Source organism: Stigmatopora nigra, chromosome 21, assembly GCF_051989575.1.
Source record: "Stigmatopora nigra isolate UIUO_SnigA chromosome 21, RoL_Snig_1.1, whole genome shotgun sequence".
Lineage (NCBI taxonomy): Eukaryota > Metazoa > Chordata > Actinopteri > Syngnathiformes > Syngnathidae > Stigmatopora > Stigmatopora nigra.
This window is the reverse complement of record NC_135528.1, coordinates 8,893,305-8,910,604: the sequence shown is the minus strand read 5'-3', so window position 1 is coordinate 8,910,604 and position 17,300 is coordinate 8,893,305. Positions and strand designations below refer to the sequence as shown.

At 42.2% G+C, this 17,300-nt stretch overlaps 4 protein-coding genes and 1 long non-coding RNA gene across 6 annotated transcripts; 3 read left to right on the top strand and 2 right to left on the bottom strand.

The window, feature by feature from the left end:
• Window positions 1-838: 838 nt before the first annotated feature.
• Window positions 839-4,865, bottom strand: LOC144215273 (uncharacterized). Its single transcript, XR_013330378.1, has 3 exons — window positions 4,616-4,865; window positions 3,757-3,853; window positions 839-933 (listed from the first exon to the last, which is right to left on the bottom strand). It is a non-coding gene; the product is annotated as an uncharacterized LOC144215273 (long non-coding RNA).
• LOC144215268 (gamma-enolase) lies at window positions 4,611-9,254 on the top strand. The gene is made up of 13 exons (XM_077744122.1): window positions 4,611-4,752; window positions 6,465-6,553; window positions 6,687-6,782; window positions 6,845-6,903; window positions 6,962-7,031; window positions 7,145-7,278; window positions 7,357-7,448; window positions 7,566-7,696; window positions 7,768-7,965; window positions 8,029-8,230; window positions 8,383-8,491; window positions 8,696-8,754; window positions 8,823-9,254. The coding sequence occupies exons 2-13, from the start codon at window positions 6,469-6,471 to the stop codon at window positions 8,890-8,892; spliced, it is 1,305 nt and encodes a 434-aa protein (XP_077600248.1). The 5' UTR covers window positions 4,611-4,752; window positions 6,465-6,468; the 3' UTR covers window positions 8,893-9,254.
• A 322-nt stretch (window positions 9,255-9,576) lies between these two features.
• LOC144215270 (coiled-coil domain-containing protein 106-like) lies at window positions 9,577-16,833 on the bottom strand. 2 transcript variants are annotated; one of them, XM_077744125.1, is made up of 6 exons: window positions 16,758-16,833; window positions 11,192-11,317; window positions 10,916-11,107; window positions 10,316-10,633; window positions 10,087-10,247; window positions 9,577-9,937 (listed from the first exon to the last, which is right to left on the bottom strand). In XM_077744125.1, the coding sequence occupies exons 2-6, from the start codon at window positions 11,307-11,309 to the stop codon at window positions 9,782-9,784; spliced, it is 945 nt and encodes a 314-aa protein (XP_077600251.1). In that variant the 5' UTR covers window positions 11,310-11,317; window positions 16,758-16,833; the 3' UTR covers window positions 9,577-9,781. The 2 variants fall into 2 exon arrangements, with proteins under 2 accessions (XP_077600251.1, XP_077600250.1); XM_077744124.1 differs by lacking the exon at window positions 16,758-16,833 and adding an exon at window positions 12,000-12,241.
• Window positions 12,233-13,196, top strand: tmem238a (transmembrane protein 238a). Its single transcript, XM_077744128.1, has 3 exons — window positions 12,233-12,389; window positions 12,667-12,833; window positions 12,939-13,196. The coding sequence occupies exons 2-3, from the start codon at window positions 12,683-12,685 to the stop codon at window positions 13,100-13,102; spliced, it is 315 nt and encodes a 104-aa protein (XP_077600254.1). The 5' UTR covers window positions 12,233-12,389; window positions 12,667-12,682; the 3' UTR covers window positions 13,103-13,196.
• On the top strand, window positions 14,814-16,871 carry LOC144215271 (visinin-like). Its single transcript, XM_077744127.1, has 4 exons — window positions 14,814-14,944; window positions 15,026-15,431; window positions 15,875-15,986; window positions 16,555-16,871. The coding sequence occupies exons 2-4, from the start codon at window positions 15,051-15,053 to the stop codon at window positions 16,638-16,640; spliced, it is 579 nt and encodes a 192-aa protein (XP_077600253.1). The 5' UTR covers window positions 14,814-14,944; window positions 15,026-15,050; the 3' UTR covers window positions 16,641-16,871.
• Window positions 16,872-17,300: the final 429 nt, after the last annotated feature.

The window sequence follows — 17,300 nt, the reverse complement described above, 5'->3', positions numbered from 1 at the left end:
CCCCCCTAAAAAAACAGGTGCGTTTCCAAAACCTGAACTTTGAATCTGCAAGGTTAGCTTAATGCTAACATATAATAGGAAACACTATAGGCAGGCTAACCTATATGAACATTTACAGAATAATTAATTTAATTTTGGTCAAACTTTACCAGTATTAGCACATCAGCAACACATTTTTTTAGCAATATACATATTTATACACACGACATTTTGGGAAATGATCACGGTATTGTTTCTCAATTTGGGTGTTTTGAGCCCAGTCCAGCGACCGTTCCTTTGTCCCTCAACTTGTCGCCTTTCTTATGGCTTTTTTTTTTTGGGGGGGGGGGGGGGGGATTGGCACGGCCGCCCCTCCCCCACCTATCTCCTTTGCGTGGACACATTGTTCATGCATGCTTTTTTGAGGGGGGGGGGGGGCATAACATAATCTCCAATCAGAAGGGTAGTAGGGGCAGTTGTCATAGAAACCCTCTGAATGTCTTGAAAAGCCCCCCCCCCTTTACAGCACCTTGCGTGTTGCATAATGATGACATTTTTCATATCTTAAGAAATTATTTTTGTGAGGTTACAGACTACAATAGTACTCCTGTGCAGCTGGTTACCATGGCGAAATTACAAAGGTGGGGGTCAGACGGGCAGGGTCAGATTACAATGGAAATCAAACCATAATACTTGTGATGATTGGGTTTGGGATGTCAAAAATGCCAGTTGGGGGACAGAGGTCAAAACTCAAGGGGGTGGTCACGATCAACATTATGTAATATGTTTATTTTACATATGTCAATATCATTCTAAATAATTAAACAATGACTTACATTTTTTAATCTCTGCGCCAATGTCAGATGCTCCACTGGACGTCCATTGCTGTCTCTATTTTACCCTGTGATTGACTAGCGAGTAGTACAGGGAGCAGGCGACCAATCATCTGAGGCCCTAAAAAAAGAGACGAATGCGTTACAATAAATAATTTCACATCACATTTTTTAAAGCTTTTAATCACCCATTTATTTGTTCTGTGCCACTGACAATGCTAGAACCACGAGGGATCCCATTAATGCTTTTGCTGTGACTTGTTCATCACCCTACTGGCTAATACCCTCCCACTTCAAATGGATTGGACATCTACCGCCAGCAATGGCATTTGATTTGTTGTGGACTTATTCTGAAATGATGTTGTCTAATTTGGTCTTTCAAATCTCCTTGGAACACATTTTGACTGCTCTATGTGTGATGTCATAATCGCAATTGTGTGAAGGACAGGCACAAAAAAACACGTCTGCCCCTCCCCCTCTCTTAGAATGCAGACATCCCATAATATGCATGACCCCCCCACTCCCTCCCTCCCTCCCTTCAGTCCTCTATAATAATCACTAATTCCCCCCACCCACTCTCGCCGCCGTCATCATTTCCTGTCTTAAAGGTTCCTCAAGTGCAGCTCGTCCGCAATTGCGGAGACACTTGAAAGGCCAAAAATACCCACGAGGCCTTTCTGGACCGCCGTCCACGGGCACGTCACTGACAAATATGAAGTAGTCAGCCAGAAATTAATAGGGACTGAATCAAAATAAGGAGAATTTTTGGAAGTGGCTTTAAATAGACAGAAAGTGACCTGGAACCAATATCAACAGGTAGTGCTGAAATGAACAAAATGTTCCGAAATTAGCAAGATGTGAGCCATAAATGTGCCAAAATTATTAGGAAGAGACCAGGAAATGTCCCAGAATCAACAGAGTGACAAAGGAATTCCCTAAAATCAACAGGAAGAGACCAAAATATCAGAAAACTGTAAAATAGTTGAGACTGTTTAGGCAGTTCTACGAGAGTTCACATTTTCAGAGGGAGTGGTATTGATCAGGGTAAATCATAATCAATAATTATTAAAAAAATAAAAATAAAAATCACACAATATTGACAATACAAACCAATTGATCGCTATTGCCAGTGATAGAAGTCCAATCCATTTGGGCCTTTGCTCCCAATCCAAATGGATTGGACGTATATCGCCGTCACTGGCACTGACACAATATCGCTCATTCCGCACCCCATGCACACACACACACACCCATTTCCCCTCCCCCTCCCATTCCATAGCAGGGCACGTCGTGGCAAAACAAAGAACACCCCATAATAGTCAGCCGCACAGTATGCATGGTAACCACTTATGTCAGAGATGCGCGTGTACACACTGTAGACAAAATGACACACAAATTTTGCCATCATGACACATATGGACTTACACAAATACACACAGGCACCGACACAATGTAAGGACATGACGAAACCCACACACACGCACACACACACGCACATATGCGCGTGCACGCAGAAACTTTGTGGTTCGTCAACACATGGGTGCCATTTTGTAAGACGCTGCCGAATACAAAGTGTCCAGCAACATAAACGTCTGCCGACATACACAGTTGGACCACTTAACACAATAATACAGACAGACAAACACATTAACGCTTAACTAGAGGGATTCAATGTGAAAAGGATGACTAATACACACACACACACACACTCCCACTAACTCACATAATATACAATGTAATAGCACACTACACAAAAACTAGCCCCAAATACGCACCCACTAAACGAGTAGCATAAAACAACAGAAACCTCACAAACATACACACAAACTATTGAATGAATACACTTGAAGAATGACTGAAACCACACACACACACACACACAACCCTGTATGTACACACAAACAGGACCCACAATAAACCAGACACTCCAAACCAAAACAACATGCCTCAGAGGATTTGCAGTTATAACTGAAATACCACAAATACAGTCTGTCTAAAAGGTAGACAACATAATAACATGAAAAAAACAACTAACAGCATTAAATTGTGTGTAGTTTTGACGATAACCCTGACTATGCAAATTGTTTACATTGGCCTTATGTACTTAAAGACAACTTAGAAAAAATAAAAAATCACTAAGGTCAGGTTTCTGTCCCATGATGCAACAGTCATATGTGCATCGCCTCTTGGGCCGACTCCTATCTATGTCTTGTAGTAAACCGGTTGCCTGTAGCAACACGCTTATAATGAGGTCAGTCGGACATCCCATAATGTTGAAGAGGCACCAAAATGGAAAATCTGTCATAGACTGAATCAGAAACTTGACAAGATGGCCACCAAATTAACTCACAAAAGTCTAGACACCCCAGTTTACATGTTGGGTTTTTGTGATTGGAATGATCACGTTTCAGCGTCAATGGTGGTGATAAGATGTCCAATCTATTTAGACTGGGAAAATATATTGGATCTCAATCACTGTCAATGGCAGTGAATCAAGAAATAACACTACAATTGGTCAGTTAAAAATGGGTGAGTAAACTTTTTATAGCCACTACATATGTTAGTTTTTGATGATCATACTCAACATCAACAATAATAATGTCATAAATCATACTTGTTCACATTATCAATTCTATTTTTGGAAGCGGGCAGGAGTGATGCATGATGGGAAAGAGGAAGCGGCCTAAACAAAGGCGGACGTGCGCAGTTGCGTGGTCTCTATTGGGATCCATTTTAGACTGCCAATCGAAATGAAAGCTCATTTGCATACTGTACACATCCAAAGACAGGGGAAGCTTGCCTCCTAGAGTTCACTGTAGGTTATTGCATTTAGCACTTATGTGTATTATCTACCACTGTGTAAGAAATGTGAGTTTTGGATAGAAACATTCAAAGGTCAAAGATTTACTGTAAATTGTATAAAAAACACATTCATTTTACGTACCACTAAGGGTCGCGGAGAGTGCTGGAGCCTATCACAGATGACTTTGGGCACCGGGCAAGGGACACTCTTATTTGGTTGGGCGGCCAATCGCAGGGCACTAGAACACACATGGGAGAAAATTAGAAGGTTCAACCAGCATATAACCATAGTGGCAATAAACCGGATAAAACCTACACAAGCCCAGAGATAACATGCAAAGTCCACAAAAGCATCCGTAATGACATTCCCAGAGACAGTACATAAAAATATTTTTAAAATATAGAATCTTGTGCTGTTTTAACTTGTGGTTGTAGAGTTGCAATATCCTTTGTGACCGTTAGAGGTAGACAGAGGCCCGTTTTAGGACTTTTTAAAATTCATTCTCGTAAGGATTGTGGAATTTTTTGTGGTATTTTAATATGGAAACTAGTACAAAAGTAAATGCTCTCACTTCAGTGACATTGAAGTCCAATCCTTTTTTGACTAGAAGGATAAACAGTACTTCCCAGTCAAAAGGGATTGGACGTCTACCTTTGTCAATAACAGTTAGCGGTAATTTCTAATATAGTGGTAATAATGAGCTAGTAGTTTCATACAGTAGTTTCATAATGAATACACACCAGGGAGTATTCATGTTTTTGGAAAGTATTTTCAATTACCAATGTCAAGGGTGATTCATAGCTCATCTCCAAAAGATAATCTTATTACGAGCATGGATTTAATTGAGGCGACCCACATTAAATTAGCATCTCCTTGACATATACAGCTAATGTTTTATTTTATTTTATATTTTTTATGGAAAGATCTGCTGAGGGATGGATTATGTAAGGCAAACATAGCGGACCCCACTGCGGAGCACACCCCTCCGATCTATTTTTACCTCCTCTGCACCTCAGCCGTATCCCTCTATCATCATCATCATCGTCCACCCTCCCCTCCTGTTTTCCTGCGTGGATGCTCGCCGTTCTCCAGAAGCATCTCAGCCTCTCGCCGAGACACGCACGAGCAACGCGGCAGGTAAGGACCACGTCGCCATATTTGATGCTCGACTGAGCGTGTGGAATCGTACGTTGTTACGTCAAGTGTTTGTGGGATTATTGTGTGTTATCCCTATGTATGCAGTATTGTGAGATGTGGTGTGTGTGTGTGTGGGTTTTGTAGCTCAGGTATAGTGTTGACTGTGTATTCGGGTGCATCTATTGAGTCTGTTTTTGTGAGGGCATAAATTGTGATTAACGTGCTATTATACATTATGCTATTATTGCTAATATTATTAAATGCAGTATTGTGTATATGTGTATATATATATATATATATATATATATATATATATATATATATATATATATATATATATATATATATATATATATATACACACACACACACACACACACACACACACACACATATATATATATATATATATATATATATATATATATATATATATATATATATATATATATGTGTGTGTTTTTGTGTATTTAGCTTCATAAATATTGTGTATGTGGGTGACTATGAATTTTAATAAGTGTGTGTATATCTTGTAATGCAGCTTGGTGAATTATTAATTTAATAATTTGATGTGTGGGACAGTGTGTACTTGTGTGTTGTTAAGCATTAGGCCTGTAGTAATATATGGTGTGTTTGTGTGTATTTTAGTATGAATGATTATTTTTCTAATGTTATTTTTTTGTGTGCCTTTTTTCCCATGAATTATTGTATGAAATGAATGTGAGAATGTTGTACATTTTTATATGGAATGAGTGTTTTTATTGTTTTTAGACAATGTTTGTATGTTTGTGTATGTTTATGAATAATTTTAATGAACTTATTTGTAATGGGCCATTTTGGATAAGTATGCATTTTAGAATGAGTGAGTTTGTATATTTTTTTTGGAACATTTATAGACTATTCAAAATAATTGTGTGCACATTGGACTACGAGTGGTATAGAGTTAATTTTCCACTTGAAATAAATGCAATTAAGTCAATGATGAGCGTATTAGTGAAGTGTGAATGCACGCCGCTGCTTTACTACTACTAGCTCCCTCGACATGGCCGTTTCGTGTCTTCAACATCCAAACTCACCTGCTAAATTATTCATCTGCCTGTCTTTAATAGTTCCATCCCCCTACTAGAGCATTTTTATAGTGTGTGCTGACTTGTGCACGTGACCTCGAATCAAAAATAATCAAAAATGCAGCAGCGAGAGGCACTGGCTTCCAAAAATGTTGACTTACCCAGGATGCATTGCAGCACAGTGCCTGCTGAGCTTTCTGTTGAGCACTGCAGCAGTGTGTGGAGGGAAGGAAGGAAGGAAGGAAGGTGTGGCGTGGTGTGGCGTGATGCGTTGGGGGTCCTCCCTCCGTCTCGCTCTCCTTCCCTTCCGCCGGCTCGGCTTACGTAACCAAGGCACAGGAGGGGAGAAGAAATGTTTCAATGGATTAGAAAAGACAAATGAGAACACAGTGGCTAGTGTGGTTGTATTTTAAAATAAAAGTATAGTACAATCTGTGTCAATAAGAAGCATGGTTCCAAATATAGTTTTTTTCTTGTTCTTTTTTAACTCTCTCAATAGCATTAAAGTGGATCCTTTTGTAAATGAAGGTCTCTTCTAATGTCATAAACACCAATCATGCTTTTGCTGTGGATTTAAAGTCAATAATAATAGTTGTTTGACCTGACTCACAGGGAGTACATTTTGCGTCTTCCTGTCCTTTCCAGCAAGATGTCGATTGTCAGCATCGTCGCCAGGGAGATCCTGGACTCCCGGGGGAACCCCACGGTGGAGGTGGACCTCCGCACTGACAAAGGTAAAAAAAAAAAGTACAAATTTACGTCAACACGTTTAAGTAGCCTTGCATACAACCAATGTCTCCTCTAGTCTTCTCTGCGCAATACCTCAAATAATTCAAAAAACAATGTATTTTTTCTTTGTGCGCTCAGGCGTATTTCGAGCGGCGGTGCCTAGCGGCGCGTCAACGGGAATCTACGAGGCCTTGGAGCTCCGAGACGGAGACAAGAGCAGATTCAAGGGAAAAGGTTAGCTAAATAACCGCCTGCACTTAAATTCGTTTTTTTTGTCTTAAAAATGTGTTTTTTAGGAGTCCTGAAGGCTGTCGGACACATCAACGACACATTGGGTCCCGCGCTCATCGCTTCTGTGAGTATTAGTGCAAATATTTACCATTTGGGGGTGGTATTTACACGGGTGCGCGCAGGGGATCAGCGTGGTGGAACAAGAGCAGCTGGACAACGTGATGATTGAGATGGATGGCACAGAAAATAAATGTAAGTCTTGTTTTGGGATGTGCCAGTTGCTCGCAGTATTGCGCAAAATATGCTGGCGTGGCTTTTCTACGTGTAAAGTGGAATGAACAAAAGGTCTGATGATCGCCCTTCAGCTCAGTTCGGAGCCAACGCCATCCTGGGCGTGTCTTTGGCCATTTGCAAGGCGGGCGCTGCCCAAAAGGACGTCCCGCTTTACAGACACATCGCCGACCTGGCGGGAAACACAGAAATGGTTTTGCCCGTGCCAGTGAGTGACAGATTTTTCTTTTTTTATATCATCTGGTCTCCAACTACTCTTCCTCACTTGCCATCTTTTGCATTGCAGGCTTTTAACGTGATTAATGGAGGTTCTCATGCTGGAAATAAACTCGCCATGCAGGAGTTTATGGTGCTTCCTGTGGGCGCAGAGTCCTTCAAGTAAGATGTCTGTTTGGTAATAAATTATGATTAAAATATGGAAAATAAAGTCAATAAAGTAAATCATGGAATATTTATTTTAAAGATTGAGATATATATCATATCTTGTTTTTGCAGGGAGGCCTTGAGGATAGGCTCAGAGCTGTATCACACTCTGAAAGGCGTCATCCAGCAAAAGTACGGCCAGGACGCCATCAACGTGGGGGACGAGGGCGGCTTCGCCCCCAACATCCTGGAGAACAGCGAAGGTTTGCTAGTACCAACGCCGAGCAGCCGAGGGACGGCGGCCGGACCTGACTTTTGCCCCTCCGTCCGGCAGCTCTGGACCTCCTCCAGACGGCCATCGAAAAGGCCGGCTTCACTGACAAAGTGGTGGTGGGTATGGACGTGGCCGCCTCCGAGTTCTACCGCGACGGCAAGTACGATCTAGACTTCAAGTCCCCCCCGGACGCCGAGCGCCACATCAGCGCGGAGGAGCTGGCCGATATCTACCGGGGTTTTGTCGACAACTACCCGGGTAAATTCCGCGCGAAAATTAGCCCCCCGGGGCGCTAGCCTGATGCCTGGTCTCCCCCACCAGTGGTTTCTATCGAAGACCCCTTCGACCAGGACGACTGGGAGGCCTGGTCTCGTCTGACGGCTAGGGTGGGAATCCAGGTGGTGGGCGACGACCTGACGGTGACCAACCCCAAGCGCATCGAGAAGGCGGCCGAGGAACGCGCCTGCAACTGCTTGCTGCTCAAAGTCAACCAGATCGGATCGGTCAGCGAAGCCATACAAGCGTACGTAAACAAAAAAAGTTGTTCTTTTGACCGCTGCCAATGTTGGAGTGGTATGTGCTAACTTTTGATGAATATTTGTGATTGAGCATAGCCTAACAAGAAAACAAATGACACTTACCTCCCATTTGTTTGGGCAATTTCCTATCCCGTAGATGCAAACTGGCCCAGGCCAATGGCTGGGGCGTCATGGTCAGCCATCGTTCCGGGGAAACAGAGGACACCTTCATCGCCGACCTGGTGGTGGGACTTTGCACTGGACAGGTACGGAAATAGAGGCACAAAATTAAATGTTTCGAACGGGAATAAAACTTACAAAAGAAAAGATACCTTGATATAAAATACAAATACCCAGATATCAAATTGAAATGACCCAGGTAACCCTGAATTGATTGTTTTTTTCTAGACTCACGGGTAAAGTAAATATCCCATGTAATACAATGTGGAAACCTATTTTCTGTGTCACAGATTAAGACCGGTGCCCCCTGTAGGTCTGAAAGGTTGGCCAAGTACAACCAGTTAATGAGGTCAGTGTGCACATGACATTGCCCCCCCCCGAGAATCTTTAACTCACCTCCTTTTCTCTCTCTCTTAGGATTGAGGAGGAGTTGGGGGATCAAGCCCGCTTTGCAGGACACAACTTCCGGAATCCCAGCGTCCTCTGAACTGCACATAAACACACAAATGCACGCACGCACTGAGCCATAATACTCACACACACACACCCATTGAAATATGCACTGAACCCCTAATGACGACGCCACACAGGCCCTAAGCGGGGTTCAAAAGCCAGACATGCACTGTTAAAGTAGTTTCAAGAATAGCTGGAAAAGAAAAATGTCAAAAAAAGGTCAAACCCGCACGCACCAATCCTTCTTCCTCCTTTCCCCCCCACCACTCTTCATCTTGTATCTCCTCTTCCTTGTGACTCTGACGTCGTGAATGAGACTTACTGTAAGAGATTTAAAGGAACAATAAGAATATGCCGATGCAAAAGTGAGAAATTAAATCATTTACAGTTTCAGAAGAGTGTCAAATTATTTTGAATTATTTTAATGAAGGTGAAATACTGCCAGGGGCATCACCAAATCAATTCTATAAGAAAACTTTCCAAAAATGATATTTCTGAACTGTGCACTACTAGCTTCCTTCATGTTGAGGCGCTGCAATTATAAACAATTATAGCAAAAATATATATATAAATTCTTTAATTTTCCGCTTACGTGCTGGAGCCTATCCCAGCTAACTTTGGGCACCAGGCAGGGGGACACCCTGAATTGGTTGCCAGCCAATGGCAGGGTCAGGTTAAATGAGTTTTTGTGTTTCTTTTTTTTAAAAACAAGTCTTAATTTGATGCAAAGAAAATCAAACTTTTAATACTTTGACACAATGACCTAAACAAGGCAAACATGGCCAATTGCGCCAAACATCAACGTATAAATGGTTCTCAGAACAGAACTTCCCAATTTTCATTTGACAAATGATCAAAATAAATAAACATAAATAAGAAAATAGAGTAGCGTGCCATTTTTCTTGAAGCAAATGACGTGGAGGTCAGTTCCTGAAGCGGTAGGAGATGGGAAGCAGCTTGTGACTTTTCTTCATTGTCTGAACAACCTCGTGCGTCCGCTCATCCATAATCTTGTAGCAGCGGCGGGCGTAATCCAAAAGCTTCTCTTTGAGGGCCTCGAATTCACCAACCTCAACCATCTATGGAAGTTCAAACAACAAACATTTCAAATCAATGGCATTCACAAAATCAACAAGATGTTGCTTTGTCGCCGCCTTGTGGACAAAAGGTGAACGTTTCAAAATTGCTATTAAAAAGGACATATCCTGGAAAATACATATATAAACACCTTCTCTGGCGCCACCAGCAGAAGCTCGGCGATGGGGGAAGTGGAAGCCATAGTGTTTCGATCGACCCCGTGGATCTGGAAAGCTCTGGACATGCTCCTCACACGCTGGTAGGTGGACAGGATCTTCTTGTATCGGATCAGAACGCCATCCGGGTCTTTGACTGGGGGAATTTGCTGATTTTAGTTTGCAAAAGTGACCAAAATACCAATTTAGGATATTGACAACGACCTCTCTGGCGTTCCCTGCCGTGAGTAATGCGGTAGATTCTCCTCATCTTCATCCTGGGCTCCCCGGTTCTCCCTCTGCCTTTCTTCTTCACATCTGCCGACGAGTCTTCTTCTTCCTCGTCCTCCTCCTCTTCCTCTTCCAGGAACTCCTCGTCCGTGTAATACTTTTCCTCCTCCACGTGAAACTCCTGCTTGACCCGAGGTACGGGTCCCTGTAGGCGTTTCAGGGTCATCCCCGAGCGTGTGGTCATGGGGGAGGACGAACCGGAGGGGCTGGCGGCTTGGAGCTTCACACCGCGTTGGACGTCCCCGCGCCAGTCTGAAGAAAGTTTTGTAATTAAAATAAAAAAAATTCTAATGGCAAAATGACACTGCCATCAAAGTCAATGCATTGAAATAAAACATGAATAGCCACTTCAAACTGATTAACAAATACAATTTAGTCAAAGCAGTTGTTATTTACTATGTGATTACCATTGATTGCAATAGACGTCCAAAAAATACCCCAAATAAATAAAAAAACGACTGAAAATCTACAGTAACTGACCCAAAGCAATTTCTAGTTTGGGATTTCATTTGTCTATTGATAAAGCGTTCTCACCGTCATGCCCCCGCGTACCCACGATGAGTCTGTCCAACTGGCAACGCAGGAAGTTGCGCTCCCCCTCCAGCTCCTCGATCCGCTTCTGTAGCCAGGCGTTTTTCTCCAGGGCCACGTACAGATGAGCACGCAGGTTAGAGACCAGGATGAATGGGCTGAATGGAGTGGGGGGTGGATCCTGTATAGCCCCATCTAACAAGGCCAGACACAAAACAGCACTTAGTCGTTGATCGTAAAGTTGTCACTTACTACGGAGCGGTAATAACGCTCGCTTACCGTCCATCATCTGGTGGCCGTGGTGGTATGAAGTGGGCCTCTCCATGGCCTCTTCGAGTGGAAAAGACACCCCGTAAGGTTCTATGTACATACCTCTTGCTCCTCCTGCAGTAGCCATGTCATGAACTGTAACATATAAGAAACACACAAACCATGCCACGTTAATAGAGCTACAAAAATTGAACTCTTGGCCATTATTTATAAGATTTGACTTCACAATATGGTGGATTATTCTGAAATGGCACTATCAATCAAAGGACAATATTAGTTTTGTAATACACTGGGTTTACATGGTGAACAGGCCCAAAAACGTCACCACTCATGATTTATTGCTCGTTAATTAATCTTATTAATCTCCGGAAAATCATTGTAAACGGTTATGTAGTCTTTCTAGATAGAAATATCAAAATGGTGTCCACTTGCCCGTATATATCTGCTTGTTATATCCTTATTACAAAAGATAGCTCAGTTATTTTAAAGTTATATTCATGAATCCACATTAACGAACCATATTACTAATGGTTAGCCAAGTTTTTTTTTAACTTTTTCCCCGGGCACCGTGTATAACCTGAGACCGTACCACGTTTCATCTGGTCGAGTCTATTACATGAAAATGACCGTCGTCTTGTCCAAATAATAACGGGAATTAATGAGTCATAACACAAAACTCAGTTTTTAACACCAAAAGCCAAACGGAATAAATGAACTCAAGGTATTCCATACATTTGTAAAGCTAATGAATGCCTCGCCAATCATGAAACATTTTTATACATTCGTGGTAGTTTGTAAGTCATTAAATAGCCATTACCTGCCGCGTTGGCGTCTTCTGAGCCGCTTGCCTCATTCATTTTGGAATGATAACACACGTTGAATATTATAAAGTTGTGCTAATAACTCTGGTGAAAGTTTTGCTTTATACTTCTGTAAGACACGGTCAACGGAGGAGGCAATTAACTGATTATAAGAGGCCCAAACAGGTGGTCAGCCCCAAGCGCATGCGCAAAGCATTGCGAACATTGCAGAAAAAGAACCCGGATGCTTTTTTGGCGGTGATTTTTGACGTGGACGCGCGCATCCGCACGCCCGACGCAAGTCATGTCACGTCACGACTGGGCGGGAAGCAGGTAAGAAATGCGGAAGTGGAAAACCTGAAGGAGGAGAAGCTGGAAAACAATTGCACACGATAAAAGAGGGATTTGTAAGTAAATCTTTTTTTGTTTCATATTTTTTTAGGTTAAAGAATTTTTTTTTCAGAAAATACAATTTTTGCACCCATTTAAAACTCGGTATCGACATACTAAGATAAAAATACTAGGTACCATTTTCAATACATTGAAAAAAAACCCAGTGGAGACGAATCATGCATCTGAACTTTGTAGTACTAATAGTAGGAGTAGTTTTAACCTGTCAATAGCACCCAATGAGTTAAAATCAGCCTGACAGAATGTTTTTTTGTGTTTATCCACCACATCCAGGACCAAACAAGTCGACATGGGCGTGTGTGACGGGTTGTCCCGCTGCAAAATGGCCCTGGCCATCGCTGTCCTCTTGGATGTGCTGGGTTGCGCCGCCCTGCTGGTGGGAGTCTTTGCTCCTCTGGAGGTGAAAGGTCGAGACTTCGGTGACATGCTCGTCTACAGCGGTACGTGTAAATATAAGACAAGATGACGTTTTTAATTGTTGCCAATAGTAGTCCACTTTTTTGGCTGGCAGTGAATGAATAAACATCCAAAAATTGCATTTCCAGGTGCCCTGTTGGTGCTGATGTCGCTGTGCGGCTGGGTTTTGTGGTACAGCGGCAACATCGAAGGCCTGACGTCCAAAAAGGAGCTGGGACATGTCGGCAGCGCAGTGGACCGTCTGGCCCGCAACCTCAGCCGCAAAATTCTCACGTACAGGATTCATCACTGAGCTAGCTAGTGCTTTTCTGTTTTTTTATCGTTACATTTCATGCTGTTACTCAATGCTCTAGTGTTACATTTCAATAAAAGCCATTTTGTAAGCAAAAAAAGTCTGTTTTTTTATTTAAAAATGAACATATTAAAAATAAAAAGCACATTTTTAAAAGTAAAGAGAGAAAAAAAACATTATTAACTCTCGTTGCTGTCGAAAGCGATAAACATCTGATCCGGATGGGACTTCTATCTCCATCTATGGCTACGTTCGCTTATCACCATGGTGATGAAGACGTCCTCATCACTGTGATGTCAAAGAGCTTGAACTGTGTCTAAAAATAGCCCTGGTCAAGCAAAGTCTGGTCAAGGCGATTTGATGACACTGGAAGGCCCTTTTTTCCATTCCGCCGCTTTGTTCCGCTGCCAAATCCTCTTTAGGCCGCCTCAACTGGCTTCGACGCTCCCTCACTAGTCCTTTGCACCCTTTTCCAATCGTTTTCCCTTTCCCATTTTCAAATGTGCACCCACAGTTGACAGTTTTGTAATGTGTATCCACAATGTACTCACCAGATTGCTAACGTTTGAGTAAAAAGTTACTATACTGTGGGTACAATCCACTAATCTGTTCCTGCTGTTTACTAATACAGTTTAGTCATTCATATGAACACATTAGTGCTTAAAATGTACAAATCTCTACTCACAGATTGGTAAAGTGTTGGTCCAACATACTAATCCGCACCCACAGTTTAGTCATCTGTACCCACGATTTACGTATCTGTACACACATTGCTGAACTGTGTGTACAAATAGCTACACTGTGGTTAGAGGTCAACAGTTAGGTGGTGCTCATAGTTGGCCGGGATAAGCTCCAGCACCCCCGCAACCTTTGTCAGGAGACATGGTAAGACAAAGGAATGAATGATTACCCTAGCAGAGAAAGATGTGGGCAAATAGATATCAATAGCTAACTTCAAAGTCGAACGGCAAGAATTTCTTGAAATTTCCCATGATGCATTGGGCAGCGGCACCTGACGGGTGCAAGGAGCAGATGGTGCGCGCCGAGAATTGCCCTTAAGCTGGTAGGAAGGCCACGTGGCCGTCACCTGCTGGATTGACACGCTAATTCTTGGCCCGCGCTAAGGTCAAAAGTTGCGTCTCCAACGACTCGCTTTCATTTAATCGCTTGATCTGCTACATCCCATAATAAATAGGTAGACAAAGAAGGGTATCGAGTAAAAAGATGCACGAGGAGGACGAATTCAGAAAGGTCTGGGCAACGATATCACATAGAAAATACATCATGAGTGCCAGGGGCCAATGTTATTGCTTGTCGGCCATTTTGTGTCAGTGCCAATCAATTGATAGTCAATGGAGCAAATGACTACTTTGAAATAGTTGCAAAAAATGGCTTTAGTTTTTCTTCAAATTAATATCAAAATAACATTTTCATAATCATTTTTCTCGGTGAACGTATCGATCCCCACAAAAAAAGCAGGAGCACTTAAATACTTCAATTGGGATCTTTATTTTTGTGAAGACAAATGCCAGTATCCATCCAGTGTCAATAACACATGACCAGATGTCGGGGTTGACAAATAATTGGATGGGTGCACCACCATGTACAATGTACATGGTGGTGCACCCATCCAATTGTACATGTTGTTCCTCACGTGGTCTCTCAGGTGGCCCCGCCCTGACCCAGTCTAGCTCCGCCCCAGCTCGACTCGCCTAGCCTCAGGGTGATGCCATTTAATTGACTAATCCCAGCAGGTGGAGGCAGATTTTCTCTCTGGATGCCAGACTAAGAAGTATTCCCGTCGATTCGGAACGGATCTGCCGCTTTCTCTCACGTACTCAGGTTGGAAATGAAAAGCCTAAAATATGAAAAGTAACCTTTTCCTCACTTCGAGTGATGTCAACGTTATGGTTTCTTCTTCAGGGTTCTTCTCCTCCCACCGTCAGCGATGGGAAACTCCAAGAGCAGCGCCGTTTCCAAGGAGATCCTGGAAGACCTGAAGCTCCACACTAAATTCTCGGAGATGGAGATCACCCAGTGGTACGAAAACTTCAAGCGGCAGTGTCCGAGCGGTCGCCTGAGCAAGGAGGAGTTCCAGACCATCTACAGCAAGTTCTTCCCGGAGAGCGAGGGCAACTCGTACGCTCAGCACGTCTTCCGATCCTTCGACACCAACGACGACGGAACCCTGGATTTCAAAGAGTACATCGTCGCACTGCACCTGACGTCCACCGGGAAGACCACCAGGAAGCTGGAGTGGGCTTTCTCACTCTTCGACGTCGACAAAAACGGATACATCACCAAGTCGGAGGTCCGGGAAATTTGCACGGTAGGTTTTCTCAAGACATAGCTTCGATTGGCCACAAGAGGGCGTGGAGTCACTTTTGCTGGTTTACGTGAGCGTATTTTTTTGGAACATTTTCTATCTATTTTGTTGCTTTTTCAGGTTACTTCTTCCTTAACTCATCGGCCGCCATTGACGGTGAAAGTCGTTTTCATCCGTTTGGACTATTTCTGAAATTAAAAATGACTAATTGTGCATGTTCCCACCAGAAAGCTGTTTGCTGTTAATTCCATTGTTTGAACAATTCCTTTCAGGTCACTGGTTGCTATTTCTGGTTAACTTAATGCTTCCATTAAGCTGATGAAAGTTGATGACGATCGATTAATCATTGTGGGCTAAACGAAACCAGACGCAGCTACTCTAGAGGATTATTTGAATCTTTTTCTTGTTTCAAGCAGCTGTTCATTTTTCCTATTTTTACATGGCAGGCCATTTTCAAGCTGATCCCTAAGGACGAAGTGGCCGGACTTCCCGCCGACGAGAACACAGCGGAAAAAAGGGCCGAGAAACTCTGGAAGTTCTTTGACAAGGGCGACAATGGTGAGCGAGATGTCACTCCATGGCATTTTGTCCCCTTTATGTCAGTCAACAATTGAAAAGATTGTCACTACCCTATCTGCTCGGGTGCCAAATGTGTCCAGGGGTCTGAAATTTTTGATGACGTACCATTATCCTCGTCTATATGATGCCTATTTAAATAGCAAAAGTGGCCGTTTAAAAATACATATATACTACATTGAATTACATCACAACCAGAGATGATTATTAACAATTTTATACAAAGCATATGCACACATCTTTCTCTCACAGTTCCCATCAGTGTGCACTAGAAAAACGTTTTTCAAAAACATCTATGCCGTACTTAGAACCCTACGCTTTATTTATCAATCCGCATGTTGTTATGACAAACCCAGTTTGTTTGTGCGACGCAATTCAATCAATGTGACGTCATCAGAAAGCGTGCGTTCACTTGGCACCCCTAACACTGAATATTCGCCTTATTTTATCTTAAACCATAAAAAAACATCCTCAGATTTTGACGTTATTTTAGCGAAAAATCATGACTTATTTATTATTGACGCAAGTGTCTTTTTGTCATGTTTTGCAGAGCGCGTGGCGGAAGGCGAGTTTATTCAAGGTGTGCTGGACAACGAAGACGCCCTGCGCTTGATCCAATACGAACCCACAAAGTGACAAAGTATCCCTAGAAAACACTCATATTAACTGACGATCATGCATTTTTTCCTATCGTTTTATATCAATGTACAAATATGCCCACGTAGATGAAAAATTAAAGAAAGTAATTATTACCTTACGTATACTTTGCCTGTTGTTGCTGCTCCATTTAGTTGCAGGATGTGTGCAGAATGTGCTCTCCTCCTTGTTTATTCAAAATAAAAGTGGATTTTGATGACTGTCCCTTCACTATTTGTTTTGGAATTTCGTTTAAAGGGAATAAAGTACATAAAAAGAAAAGAACATTTTAAATAGTACGTACAATTTAAAATACTGGTACCATTATTGAAAACCATAAAATTTGCATCTTTCAATTTATCCTAATTAGGGCTATATTAATTAACAACGAATCAATGATTAAACAAATCAAAAACTATTTTGATAGTAAAATGTTCCCAACTCTTAATATTAAATCTTTTATATTTTTTATACTATTTATTTATTTGACACTATTTTTTAACAATATATATCAAACAATATATTTCCTTAAAGGGCCAGCAGAGAAAAATCTCATGTAAAGTTGCAGATTTGGTGGTCGCTTTTAATAAGCGCCGTGGCAAAGAATGAGCGCTTTGGACCTGAGACAGATGCTGCGCGCCAGATTACGAGAATAATCTG